General features: G+C 43.1%; 1 protein-coding gene across 1 annotated transcript in view; it reads left to right on the top strand.

Moving 5' to 3' along the window:
* The window catches only part of ARGFX (arginine-fifty homeobox), a 37,249-nt gene that overhangs the window by 18,546 nt on the left and 3,727 nt on the right, over positions 1-14,976 (top strand). The window contains 1 exon segment of the mRNA XM_008059494.1: positions 14,120-14,234. Coding sequence (XP_008057685.1) covers positions 14,120-14,234 — 115 coding nt within the window.

Genomic DNA, 14,976 nt, shown 5'->3' with positions numbered 1-14,976 from the left:
GGCTGCGGTGGCCCTGAACATGCCACTGCACTCCAGCCTGGGTGACAGAGTGAGAATCCGACTCAAAAAGCAGAAGAGCAAGAAAAGGAAAGAGGAGCTGACTGAGGGCACAGCTGGATTTTACATCAATTGCTCTGGGTCTAACTCAAGGTAAAATTCAGCACACTACCCGATAGCCTGGAAACGGGTGAGAGACGGAAAAGGGGTTCAGCAAATCTGATTTGTTTTTCAATTTTCATTTTTTTCAATCTTGCAAAAAATGAAAATAATGGCTACGTGGATGTTCAGTGGAATCCCAACTCCCTTAAGACCCTGTGTTACCAGTTTCCCTTCTCTTTTCTTTTCTTTTCTTTCTTTTTTTTTTTTTTTAATAGGAATCTTACTCTGTCACCCAGGCTGGAGTGCAGTGGCACCGCTCACTGTCATCCCACCTGCTTGGCTCCAGTGATCTTTCCGCCTCATCCTTCCAAATAGCTGAACTACAGGCGAGCACTGCCACGCCTGGCTAATTCTTTTTTTTTTTTTTTTTTTTTTATAGAGACGAGGTCTCACCATGTTGCCCAGGCTGCTCTTGAACCCCGTGGGCTCAGGTAATCCTTCCAAAGGGCTGGTATTACAGTCTTGACCCACCACACCAGGCTACTTTTTTTTTATTGGCCTTTTTGCTTACAGATATAATACATTTTCTTGTTAAAAAAATTCCAAGGGAATCTTCCCATATCAGTACCTATGAACTCACCAATCTAGCATCCATCCATGTATCCAATCATGAAACAGCTGTTTTCTAATTTTATTCTAAACTGATTGCTTGGCTCTTTGGATACAGAAGTAAACAATTACTACATATAATGTTCCTGAGCTCAAGGAATTTGCATTCACCAGGAGATAAAGAAACATAAATATATAAATGTATTATATTTTAAAATAGGTTTTCTAAATTTATTTTTATTGTTACAAAATAATTTATATCATAAATGTATTTACAATGTATTTATTCTACTACTGATAGACATTTAAATTTACTCTGAAATTTTGACAATAAAACAAATATTATAATGAATATTATTGCATAGTTATATTTTATAGACTCTTTTACATCTCTTTATAAATTCCTTTAAACACAAATAAAGTCAAAGGCTTATATGAACATTAAAAATTGTAATGATAGTCACCTAAAATAGTTTCCAAAAACCCAAAGAAATTAACACTCACCTCAAGTGAATGAGAGTGCCAGTGCTTACTCTTGCACCATATTTCAACCTAAAGAAAAAAGGGAAAGAAAAGGTGATTTAATTTCTGAGTTAAATGAGATTTTCTTTTTCTTTTTTTTTTAGTCAGAGTCTCACTCTGTCACCCAGGCTGGAGTGCAGTGGCATGCTCGAGGCCACTGCAGCCTCCATCTGCTGGTCTCAGGCAATCCTTCCACCTCAGCCTTCCAACTGGCTGGAACTAGAGGCATGAGCCACCATGCCCAGATAATTTATTATTTCTTGATTTATTGTAGAGATGAGGTCTTGCCAAGTTGCCCAGGCTGGTCTCGAACCCTTAAGCTCAGGCAATCCTCTTGCCTCCACCACCCAAAGTGCTGGGATTACAGGCGTGAGCCCCGGTGCCCGGCTGAGATGTTCTTTTAATTGCCTTTCCACGTGCTTATTGCTGTTCCAAGAAAATCGCTTGACTGCAGGTTCCATGTGGGCAAAGACCTTTGCATTCTTGTTTGGCATAGTGTCCCCAGCACTCAGCCCATGCCAGGCAATACCGGGCATGATAAATAATGTATAGAAAATAAATGTTAACTAAATTGTTGCTCAGTGAAATTTTTAGGTACTAAGTGCACCCATTTCTGAGAGACTGGACCCAAATGCACCAAGCTTGAAAACCTGAAATGTAAATGACGGGTCAAATTATTAAATTCATCATTCAATGTTTGCCATTAAATGGCAAGCTCTGAGCCGGGCTTGGTGGCTCAGCCTGTAATCCTGCGCCTTGGGAGGCTGAGGTGAGTGGATTGCCTGAGCCCGCGGGTTCGAGACCCGCCTGGGCAACTTGGCAAGACCTCATCTCTACAATAAATCAAAAAATTAGCCGGGTGTGGTAATGCACGCCTGTAATTCTGGCTACTCAGAAGGCTAAGGCGGAAGGATCGCCGGAGCTCAGCAGGTCGAGGCTGCGGTGGGCAGGAGCAGCCACTGCACTCCAGTCTGGGCGACAGAGTGAGACTCCAACTCAAAAAAAAAAAAAAAAAAAATGGCAAGCTCTGGAGTAACAGAGTGTGTCTATCTTAAGGGATGGGGATAGGCAAGGGCAGGGATGGCTAAGAACAGATGCAGAGAGACCAGTGAGGAAGCTATTAACGTCATCCAAGAGAGAGATGATGACTTGGATCTGTTTACTTTTAACTTTGTTTATGATGTCTTTTGTACTACAGATGCTTTGATTTTAAGGTTCTTTGTTAATATATAAACATTTACCTTCATGTTTTTAAAAATTTTATCTTTTTGTGGAAGAGAAAAAGGAAAGTTTGAATAAGAGTTCAAGGGAGATATTTGGGGGGAAAGGGGTTCAACAAATCTGATTTGTTTATTTTAACTTTCATTTTTTTCAATCTTGTAAAAAATGAAAATAATGGCTATGTGGAGGTTCATGGACTCCCAACCCCCTTAAGACCATGTGTGTTAACAGTTTATTCCCTTCTCTCTTTGCTTTTTTTTCTTTATTGGGCTTTTTACTTACAGCTATAATACATATTCTTGTGGGATCTTCCCATATTGGTACCCATGAACTCACCAGTCTAGCACACATCTATGTCATGAAACAACTATTCTCTAATTTTTTTTTGAGTTGGAGTCTCACTCTGTCACCCAGGCTGGAGAGCAGTGGCACACTCACGGCCACTGCAGCCTCCGCCTGCCGGCCTCAGGCCATCCTTCCGCCTCAGTCTTCCAAGTAGCTGAAACTACAGGCATGTACCACCATGCCTGACTAATTTTTTTATTTATTGTAGAGACAAGGTCTCACCAAGTTGCCCAGGCTGTTCTCGAACCTCTAAGCTCAGGCAATCCTCTTGCCTCCACCTCCCAAAGTGCTAGGATTATAGGCATGAGACACGGTGCCCGGGTGAGTTGTTCTTTTAATTGCCTTCCTGCGTGCTTATTAGCCACGAAAATCACTAGATTGCAAGTTCCATATGGGTAAAGACCTTTGCTTTTTTTTTTCTTTTTTCTTTTGAGTTGGAGTCCCACTCTGTTGCCCAGGCTGGAGTGTAGTGGCACGCTTACAGCCACCCCAGCGTTGACCTCCGGGGCTCTGGGGATCCTTCCGCCTCAGCCTTCCAAGTAGGTGGAACTACAGGTGCGCGCTACCACTCCGGGCTAATTTTTGATTTACTTTAGAGAGGAGCTCCCACCAAGTTGTCCGGGCTGGTCTGGAACCCTCAGGCTCAGGCAATCCACTCACCTCGGCCTTCCAAAGTGCTGGAATTACAGGCTGAGCCACCGAGCCCAGCCGACCTTTGCATTCTTGTTTGTCACTGTGTCCCCAGCACTCAGCACATGCCATGCAACACCGGGCATGATGAATAATGTAAAGAAAGAAAATGTTAACTAAATTGCTGCTCAGTGGACTTTTCAGGTACTGAGTGCATCCATTTCTGGGAGACTGGACCCAAATGCACCAAGCTTGAAAGACTGAAATGTAAATTACAGGTCAAATTATTAAATTCATCACTTAATGTTTCCCATTAAATGGCAAGCTCTGGAGTAATAGAGTGTGTCTATCTTCAGGCAAGGGGGGCAGGCTAGGGCAGGGATGGCTGAGAACAGAAGCAGAGAGACCTGTGAGGAAGCTATGAACCCTATGAACGTCATCCAAGAAAGAGATGATGGCTGGGATCAGTTTGTTTGCTTTTAACTTTGTTTATGATATCTTTTGTATTATAGATGCTTTGATTTTAAGGTTCTGTGTTAATATATCAACATTTACTGCTGGGTGTAGTGCCTCACGCCTAAAATCCCAGGGTGTTGGGAGGCTGAAGTGAGAGGATTGCTTAAACCAGCCTGGGCAACATGGTGAGACCTCATCTCTACAATAAATCAAAAAATTCACCAGGTGCAGTGGTACATGTCTGTAATCCCAGTACTTTAGGAGGCAGAGACGAGAGGATTGCCTGAGTCCAGGGGTTCAAGACTAAGCAAATTGGTGAGACTTCGCGTCTACAATAAAAAAAAAAAATTAGCTGGGCTTGGTGGCTCAGCCTATAATTCCGCGCCTTTGGGAGGTTGAGGTGAGTGGATTGACTGAGCCCGCGGGTTCGAGACCCACCTGGGCAGCGAGACTTCATCTCTACAATAAATCAAAAAATCAGCTGGGCGTGGTAGCGCATGCCTGTAATTCTGGCTACTCGGAAGGCTGAGGCAGAAGGATCGCCGGAGCCCAGCAGGTCGAGGCTGCGGTAGCCGGGAGCGGCCACTGCACTCCAGTCTGGGCAACAGAGTGAGACTCCAACTCAAAAAAAACAAAAAAATTAGCCAGGTATGGGGGCATGCCTATGGTTCCAGCCACTTGGAAGGCTGAGGTGGAAGGATCGCCTGAACCCAGCCCAGTGAGCGTGCCACTGCACTCCAGCCTGGGTCCAGCTCAAAAAAAAAATAAAAAGGTGATTTGTCGAGAGGGGATAAGAGAAACTCTGAGAAATGTTGAGATAAACTGTGAGATTTCTCTGTATGTACTACATTCTCTCTTTCTGGGACACTTGTCCCTTTTCCTGGGTTGATCTTGTTTTTTTTTTTTTTTTGAGTTGGAGTCCCCCTCTGTCACCCAGACTGGAGTGCAGTGGCCGCTTCCGGCCACCGCAGCCTCAACCTGCTGTGCTCTGGCGATCCTTCCACCTCAGCCTTCCAAGTAGCTGGAACTACAGGTGCGCGCTACCACACCTGGCTAATTTTTGATTTATTGTAGAGATGAGGTCTCACCAAGTTGCCCAGGCGGGTCTCTGGGCTCTGACGTTTCTTCCATCTCAGCCTTCCAAGTAGCTGGAACTACAGGTGCACGCTACCACGCCCAGCTAAGTTTTGATTTATTGTAGAGACGAGGTCTTGCTGTGTTGCCCTGGCTGGTCTCGAACCCACGGGCTCAGGTAATCCATGTGCCTCGGCCTCCCAAAGTGCTGAGATTACAGGCTGAGCCACCGAGCCCAGCCAAGAAAAAATTCAAGGTCAACTAAAAGTAAGCCACGGTAATAAAATATACATATTAGACTGCTGCTATTATGGCTAAACTAGCTGTGGCTCAGAAAGTTCAGGAGATGACAGCATTTCATTTAAGAAATATGAAGACTGAAGCAAGAAGGTCTAATATAAATCCAGTAGAAATTGATAAAATAAGTTTTACCTAGACACTCCAGGTAAAAATATAAACTGTGGACAAAACACAATTTTTTTTTTTTGAGTCAGGCTCTCACTGTGTCACCCAGACTGGACTGCAGTGGCACTATCACAGTTCACTGCAGCCTTGACCTCTTGGGCTTAGGATATCCTTCCACCTCAGTCTCCCAAGTAGCTGGGACTACAGGCAAGTGCCACCACACCCAGCAAATTTTTTTATTTTTTTGTATGAGGTCTTGCTATGTTGCCCAGGCTTGTCTCAAACTCTTAGGTTCAAGCAATCTTCTCTTCTTGACCTTTCAAAGTCCTGGGATTACAGGTGTGAGCCACTGAGCCCAGCCACACAAATCTTTTACAAGCAATTAGAAAGCAGAAAAAGATTACCTACAAAGAAATAAAAGCTTTTTTGTTTTCTTTTGTTGTTTTAAAGACACTCACTCTATCACCCAGGCTGGAGTTCAGTGGCACAATCCAAGTTCACCACTACCTCAGTCTCTTGGCCTCAAGTGATTCTCCTGTTTCAGCCTCCTGAGTTGCTGGGATTACAGGCAAGTGCCACCACACCTGGATAATTTTTTCAATTTTTGTAAAAACAAGGTCTCGCTATGTTGCCCAGGCTGGTCTCGAACTCCTGGATTCAAGCAATCCTCCCACCTGCTGCCTCCAAAGTTCTGGAGTTACAAGCTTGAGCCACTGCACCTGGCCTAAAAGCTTTAATGTTAGCAGGTTCTCAAATAAATAAACTTTATACCCACCTAAACTATTTTGCAAGAATGACAACGTAATAAAGATACTTTTAGGCACAGAAAGTTTTTAAATGTTTACAGTTAACAGACTATCACTAAAAAAACTATAAATGATTCTATGTCAGAAAGAATAAAACTGTGCCCAAAAAGAAAAAGGAAGATGAAAGAAGCAATGATGATCAAAGCACTTGATAAACATACAGTTAAATCTAAATAAATATTTATGACAAAAAAGTAAAGGCTACCCTCAGGGACATAAAAGCAGGTTTGATCTAAAATGATAGCCAAGGCCAGGTGCGGTGGCTCAGGCCTGTAATCCCAGCACTTTGGGAGGCTAAGGCAGAAGAATCACTTGCATGCAGGAATTCAAAACTACCCTGGGCAACATAGCAAGACCCCATCTCTACAAAATATCAAAAAATTAGCCAGGCGTGGGGGCACACGCCTATAGTTCCAGCTGCTTGGGAGGCTGAGGCAGAAGGATCACCTGAGCCCAGGAGGTCAAGGCTGTGGCGAGCTTAGATTGTGCCACTGCAATGCAGTCTAGGTGGCAGAGTGAGACCCTTAAACAAAAAAGAAAGAGCCCTCATAAAATAGTAGGCAAAAATAACATGAAAGACTGGAGGTGGGGAATTCATTATTAAAAATTCAAAGATCCTGGTGTGACTGTTCACACCTGTAATTCCAGCACTTTAGGAGGCCAAGGCGGGAGGATTGCTTGAGTCCTGGAGTTTGAGACCGTCTAAGCAACGTAGAAAGACCTCATCTCTACAAAAAAATCAAAAAATTAGTTAGGTGTGGTAGCAAGTATCTATAATTCCACCTACTTGGGAAGCTGAGCTATGGTTGTGCCACTGCACTCCAGCATGGGTAACAGAGTGAGACCCTGATCCAAAAAATAAATAAAAATAAAAAACCAAACCATAGCCTTTTATCATTTGGGAGACATATAGAGAAACTCGTTCATTTCTGAATTTAAAAAATCAAGAGGCTGGATGCCGTAGCTCAAGCCTGTATTCCCAGCACTTTGGGAGGCTGAGGCGAGAGGACTGCCTGAGACCAGGGGATAGAGACCAGTTTGGGCAACTTGTGAGATCTTGTCTACAATAAATCAAAAGGTTAGCTGGGCATGGTAGCTTGCGCCTGTAGTTCCAGCTACTTGGAAGTCTGAGGCGGGAGAATTGCCTGAGCCCAGCAGGTCAAGGCTGTGGTGGCCACGAGGGTGCCACTGCACTCCACCCTGGGCAACAGAGTGAGACTCCTACTCAAAAAAAAAAAATCAAGTATATATGTTTTAAAATAATGTAAGTTTAAGACTGGGCACAATGGCTCACGCCTATAATCCCAGCACTTTGGGAGGCTGAGGTGAGAGGATGGCCTGATACCACAGGTTTGAGACCAGCCTTAACAACTTGTCAAGACCTCTTCTCTACAATAAATCAAAAATTAGCTGGGTGTGGTGGCGTACACACCTGTAGTTCCAGTTACTTGGATGACTGAAGCAGAAGGATCCCCTGAGCCCAGCAGGTCAAGGCTGCGGTGGCCATGTACATGCCACTGCCCTCCAGCCCAGGCAACAGAGTGAGACTCCAACTCAAAAAATTAAAAAGAAATTGTTTTAATGTAATTTTAAGTCTTGTATGTAACTTACATCCTATTATGTGGGAAGAGAGAAAATAAAGTGCAACCATTTTAACAAAAAGAACTAGAAAACAAAAAGAACTAGAAAAGTTAAAACACACACACAGATATTGTATAAAATAAGGAGGTAGGAATAAATTCAAATACAGTAGCCTCCCCTTATCCTGGGGTATACATCAAGATCCCCAGGGGATGGCTGAAACTGTGGATAATACCAAACCCTATGTATGCTGTTTTTTCCTACACAATCACATTGTATAGGGCAGGTAGTGGATACATCATGGATACTCTGGACAAAGGGATGACTCACATCCTGGGCAGGATGGAGCAGTATGATAAACTACTTAAAATGTATGTGTTGTTTATTTCTGAAATTTTCCACGTAATTTTGTTGTTGTTGTTGCTGAGGTGAGATCTATGTTGTCCAGACAAACTCAAGCAATCCTGGGCTCAAGCAACCCTCCCACCTCAGCCTCCCAAAGTGCTAGGATTGCAGGTGTGAGCCACCTCGCCATGTAATATTTTTGGGCAGTGATTGACTGGGGGAACTAAAACCATAGAAAGCAAAACTGGATACGGTGGGACTACCATGTATTAGAAATCATTATCCCATCAAACATAAATGGATTAAATCCATATTATAGTTCCAAGATTGGATTACTGTTTTAAAAGACACACCTTAAATTTTAAACACCTCAAGTGTGACAGCAAAGAGTGGTTGCATCAAAAGGACATAGGAGCCAGCTTGAAGTGTTATCAAAGGTAGGAAGTTTGATTATAAAAGGAATAATGACTATTTCCAGCAATAGTTACACTAGTCTCTAAGCATACTTTTTTGTTTGTTTGTTTGTTTGTTTTTGTTTTTTTTGAGTTGGAGTCTCACTCTGGCGCCCAGACTAGAGTGCAGTGGCCGCTCCTGGCCACCGCAGCCTCGACCTGCTGGGCTCCGGCGATCCTTCCGCCTCAGCCTTCCAAGTAGCCGGAATTACAGGCATGCGCTACCACGCCCGGCTGATTTTTTTGATTTATTGTAGAGATGAGGTCTTGCTGCCCAGGCGGGTCTCGAACCCGCGGGCTCAGGCAATCCACTCACCTCAGCCTCCCAAAGGCACAGGATTACAGGCCGAGCCACCGAGCCCGGCTCTCTAAGCATACTTTTATTGAACAAATGAATAATGAATGAATAAATGAATGAAGGGTGGGGCATTAGGGTGGTGTCTGGTGGTGCCTGGGCAGGGGTGGTCTGATTGTATCAAAAATGACGTTTAAATACACAGTCTTCTCCGGGATACAGTGAAGAAAGAGCATTTCCAGAGATGAACCAAACCTGATTGAAAATGGGCAGTCCAAGGGGACTCATGACAGGTAAGCACAGGTAATGGAAAGTAGGGAGGAACGGGAGGGAGCCAGAATGTGGGGCTTTAAGTGTTCAAATAGGATTTGAAAAATCAAAGGAGCAAGATTAAAGGAGGCAAAGCATTCAGCTCCATTCACACAGGAGGAAGGTGACAGAAGACGAAAGGTAAGTCACAAGGTCTAATTTGCTTCATGAAAATCAGAGAGTATATGTGAGACTGAGAGTGGGTGTCTCCTCTATAGTGTCTCAGACTTTCCTAATCTGAGCTAGCCTGGGTTTTGCAAATCCTTATTGGAATAGAAACTTCATCGTGGCAACTATTTCTGTGTGCTCTGTTCATTGCAGAATCAACAAATCTACGTAAGTCCCCACTTGTGAGAGGCTGGCAATAAATAGTTGTTGAGTAAATGCAGTGCTGCTGGCAATTCTGTCTTATGTGCTCCGTGGCCGTGATCAAGGAAAACATCCCAGGCTCGGTGAATTGTTTGTTTCTTTGTTCATTTAATATACTAGTTTAAGCTGCAGGCTCTCACTGCCCTTCCTGGGAAAGAGAGCTGGGGTTTAGGTTGTGTGGACAAGAGTCGATAAGACCCGATGATGTTTTTCTTGCTGTCAAACTTTAAGACCTTACATCTTTTCATCTACAAGAGGTTGATAATAACAGTACTTTACCCCATGTCTTTGCTGAGGATCAAATGAATCATGAAATCAAATGAAACACTTGGATGTCTAACACATGGAAAGCACCTACAAATGTTACCAGATAGATAGAGAGATTTTTATTTATTTAGTTTTTCAAGTCAGAGTCTCACTCTGCCACTCAGGTCAGAGTGCAGTGGCACAATCTAAGCTCACCACAGCCTTGACCTCCTGGGCTCAGGCGATCCTTCCACCTCAAACTCCTGAGTAGTTGGGACTGCAGGCACATGCCATTATGCCCAGCTCAAATGTTACTTTATATACTATTCTTTTAAATCTTGGGGGCATTCATCTTTTTTTTTTTTTTTTACCTTGGGCACAACTTTATATACTATTATATTGTACAATATTTCAATGTCACTATTGAATGTTACTGCATTATTACTATATTTACTTGGAGGATTGTGGAACAGATGGCTTAGTTAAGCTTCATTTCTTCAGTTAGATGCCAAGCCCTAGCCCATCCCTTGTTATTGTTTTTCAAATTTTTTGGTCTCAGAACCTCTTTATATTCTTAAAGATTATTGAGGTCCCCAAGGAAATTTTGTTTCTGTAGATACCTAGATATTTTCCATATTCAAAATGAAAAGTGTTAAATTAAAATATATGTATCAATCCATTTCAAAATGAAATGGTAAATACATTATAGGTTGACTTTATTTCCCCCCAAAAAAATAGGGATACCAATGGCATTGTTTTACACTGTTGTACTCTGGCTTAATGGAAGAAAGCAGAATTCTCTTCTGTTTTTGCAGTCATCTTGATATATTATTTTTGTTGAAGTGTAAGAAGAAAATCTGGCCTTTTGCAGATATGTTAGAAAAGAAAGGAATATTCTTTTAGCCTTTGAGATAATTGTGGATATTCTTTTCTTTTTCTTTTTCTTTTTTTTTTTTTTTTTTTTGAGTCACAGTCTCACTCAATTGCCCAGGCTGGAGTGCAGTGGCACGCTCACGGCCACCGCAGCCTTGACCTGCTGGGCTTAGGCAATCCTTCCACCTCAGCCTTCCAAATGGCTGGAACCACAGGTATGCGCCACCATGCCTAGCTATCTTTTTTATTTATTGTGGAGACAAGGTCTCACCATGTTGCCCTTGGTCTCGAATCCAAGGGCTCAGGGAATCCTCTTGCCTCTGCCTCCCAAAGTGCTTGACCTACACGTGTGAGCTACTGCTCCTGGCTGAGATCTTTTACACAAGCATGACTTTGTAGCATTATGCACTGGTCATTTGCACAATATGAATTATAAAGCTCTTTTAAATGTATTCCACTGTACATTTTTGACAAAATTAGAGTAAAAAAGCAAAATAGAATCTTAACATTATGAAAATAACTTTGACTTCAGAAACCCCTAAGATAATCTCGGGGACCCAAAGGGCCTCCGAAACACACTTGAAGAACTGCAGCATGGTCATTACCTTACTAAGCTATGATGTAGCCATGTGCTCTTTGAGCTATGGCCAGGCCATGTTTTCTTAAGCTTTGGCCTCTTCCCCCCCTTGGGGAGGTGAATCTCCTCTTTCTTTCTCTAAGTTACTTTCTAAATAAACCATATTTTCTAATCTAAAAAAGAAAAAGAAGAACAGCAGCACTAGGTCATTTCAACATTCATAGTAACTGCCTCTTCCTCTCCCTCTGATCTCCTTCTATCCCGCCTTTTATAAGTTCAGACACAATCTATAGTCCCCTCTCTCTGACACTTTACCTCTTCATAGCCAGTTGTTTCTCAGGGTAAAATAAAGGTACAATGAAGTAGGAGCAGAAAGATAAATGGGTAAAAAAAATGCAATTGCTTTTAGAAGTAACAGCATAGTACGAAGAAAGAGCTTAAAACAACATGAAGTAGTCTGGGAAGAGCAGAAGGATAGCTTCTATACATTAGTGCTGCTTCAACTGAGAAATTACAGGTGAGTAGGTGCTGGTGAGTATTAAGCTGGAGGCAGTGGTGAAGAAGAACATCTGCAAATACCCAGAAACAGGAGAATTATGACTTGTTCAAAGAGTGAAGTCCAGTGTGGCCAGAACACAATAGCCAAGGAGAAGAGGGGAGAGCTCAGCTGGTACCTAACATTTGCAGGCCAAGACAGAATACAACTGGAGCCCCACATACAATATTTCTTTTTCTTTTTTTTCTTTTTTTTTTTTTTTTTTAGTTAGAGTCTCACGCTGTCGCCCAGACTGGAGTGCAGTGGCCACTCCCAGCCACCGCAGCCTCAACCTGCTGGGCTCTGGCGATCCTTCCGCCTCAGCCTTCCAAGTAGCTGGAACTACAGGTGCGCGCTACCACACCTGGCTAATTGTTTTTTGATTTATTGTAGAGATGAGGTCTCACCAAGTTGCCCAGGTGGATCTCGAATCCGCAGGCTCAGGCAATCCACTCACCTCAGCCTCCCAAGTCACGGGATTACAGGCTGAGCCACTGAGCCCGGCTGATATTTCTATTTAAAAGTTATAAATCAAGGTAGCAAACGGTCAAGTAAAATATGTTCTTCCTGTCTACCTTGACAAATACATCCTCCTGGAAGCTGAGATACAAATTTTCCTGGTATCCTTGAAGATCTATACAGAGCATGACAATGGAGGAAGAGCTGGCCCCAGTCCCTTCACCCTCATCCTCATCCTCACCTCTGTATGCCCAAAGTCTAGGTTCTGTTGACAACCCTTGACCAACACTCAACCCTCGGGCCTCAAGGATGCACACTGACAGCCTGTTTCTCCCTTAGTAGGACAGATTTAGGAAAGATGCTGTGCAGGCTCAGGGCTGTTTGGCAAAAAAATCTTGTGGTCCCTGATACATGGAGTGTAATTAAGAAGTGGAAGAGTATTCCAGGTCATAACACCTTCGTTCTGCAGGCATCATGCCCTGTGTGGGAGGAGGAAGCATACAGAAAGAGGCCCTTCTAAAGCTTTGCTACTCTAAGTCTTATATGCAGGTCTGTTATATCAGGATCACCTGAGAGCTTATTAGAAATGCAGGCTCTCAAGCCCAACCCAGACCTATTAAATCAAAATGTATATTTTAACTAGATTCCTAGTTTTTTTAAAAGTATGAGAGACACAGAATTCAACAAATGGATTCAAAACAAGGGCTGCTTTTGACTAGCTCCAAGAGCAACACTGTCTGTTCTTGTAAGGCTCCCTAGGCCATGATTGGAGAGGATATCCCTCCTGCACTGGGGTCGTGAGTTAAGTTCAGTTACATGGTCTGAATTGCTTTCCTAAACAACAGTAGATTTCATCCCTTGTGCATTAAGTTGCATCAAACTTTGTGATTTACAGAGAATCTCAGCAAATCTTCATTTTTCCTGGTTTTGTTAGTGGGTTACAGTTATGCAGGATGTCACCATCAGGGAAGGTTGGTGAAGGATGCACAGCACTTCCCCGTACTTTTTTTTGCAACTTCCTGTGAATCGAATTATTTCAAAAATTAAAAGTAGGCCGGGCATGGTGGCCCATGCCTGTAATCCGAGCATTTTGGGAGGTGGAGGTAAGAGAATCACTTAAACCCAGGAATTTGAGACCAGACTGAGCAACATAGCAAGACCTCATCTCAAATTTAAAAAATATATTTTTAGTGTATTTTAAATATATATTTTTAAAGTAAACTAAACAAAGCTAGACAATCTGATAACTTTTGTTTTCAATATTTGTCTATATTTCAAATAATTTAAAAAGATAAAATCAGCCTGTTTAACCAGATATTTACGATGTATGTGACTTTTCCTTCATTTTTGAAGTTCTAATTTCCTCTCTGATAGCCTGAAGATCTTCCTTTAACATTCTATGGAATGGGACTACTGGCCGTGTATTCTCATAGTCCTGAGAATGTCCTCATTTCACTTTCATTCTTGATAGATATTTTCCCAGAATATAGAATTCTGGGTTGACTTTTTTCCTTTCAGCACTTCAAAGATTTTGTTCCACTGTTGCCTTTTCTTTGATGAGAAATCCATGGTCATTTGCTCTTTAACTTATTTTTCTGTGTATAGATTGTTTTTCAACAATCTCACCGAATAAATATCCCCCTACTCTGAGTCACAAAGACATTCACACAAAATTTCTTTTGATAGTTCCAAAGTTTCATTGTTGACAAATACATCTGGAGTATTTGACAATACAATGCAAATCATCTTCCAGCTGAGGTAGAGGCATGGTGGAGTGGGGGTGGGGGTGATCCTTACTTGTCTGAGGTCACTGAGGTCATACAGCAAACCCAGGCCCCTTGAAAACACTGCGATCCAGTGAATGAATTACCTTATCTGCATTCCCTACATAATACAGGCCTTTCATCTTAGATTTCAGAAGCCCTGATGAACAGGATGATCTCAGAGAAGCCCCAGCCAGACCCTTTTATCAACATAAATGATTTCAGCATGAACTTGATGCCACCACAGGATCCAGCTAGCCCCCGTGAGTATCATTTTCCTTTGTCCTCCCTCCCTTTCTACTGCCCCCTTCTGGTGGAACCCTATAGTTGCATTTTGCATTCTTTTTAAAGCAGCTATTGATTGTTGTACCTTACTTTAAACAAATCTATTCAAGGCTGGGTGCGGTGGTTCACACCTATAATCCCAACACTTTGGGAGGCTGAGGTGAGAGGATTGCCTGAGCCTGGTTCGAGACCTGCCTGGGCAGCTTGGTGAGACCTCATCTCTACAATAAATCAAAAAATTAGCTAGGTGTGATGGCGCATGCCTGTAGTCCCAGCTACTTGGAAGGCTGAGCCCAGCGGGTGGAGGCTGCGGTGGCCGGGAGCGTGCCACTGCACTCCAGCCTGGGCGACAGAGAGAGACTCCAACTCAAAAAAAAAAAAAAAAAAAAGTATGTGCTCACGTATAAGATCTGATACAAAAATGCGTCATCACGCCTGGCTAATTTTTCTTGAGTTATTGTAGAGACAGGTCTCACCAAATTGCCCAGGCTGGTCTCGAACCCCCGGGCTCAGGCAACCCTCTTGCTTCTGCCTCCCAAAATGGTGAGATTACAGGCGTGAGCCTTTGCACTCAGCCACGTTTCTTTTTTTTTTTCCCTCTTCGCCCCACCCCAACCCGGGAGTCCAGACCCCAGCTCCTTCCTCCTCTCACGGACCCGGGGGTCCTGGCCCCCAGCCTCCTCCATACCAATCCCGGAAATTCAGGACCCAAGTCCCCCT

Source organism: Carlito syrichta, unplaced genomic scaffold (genome assembly GCF_000164805.1).
Source record: "Carlito syrichta isolate Samal-C Ts95f unplaced genomic scaffold, Tarsius_syrichta-2.0.1 Scaffold304179, whole genome shotgun sequence".
NCBI lineage: Eukaryota > Metazoa > Chordata > Mammalia > Primates > Tarsiidae > Carlito > Carlito syrichta.
Note: the sequence above shows the minus strand (reverse complement) of the source record. Positions and strands in the feature narration are given on the sequence as shown.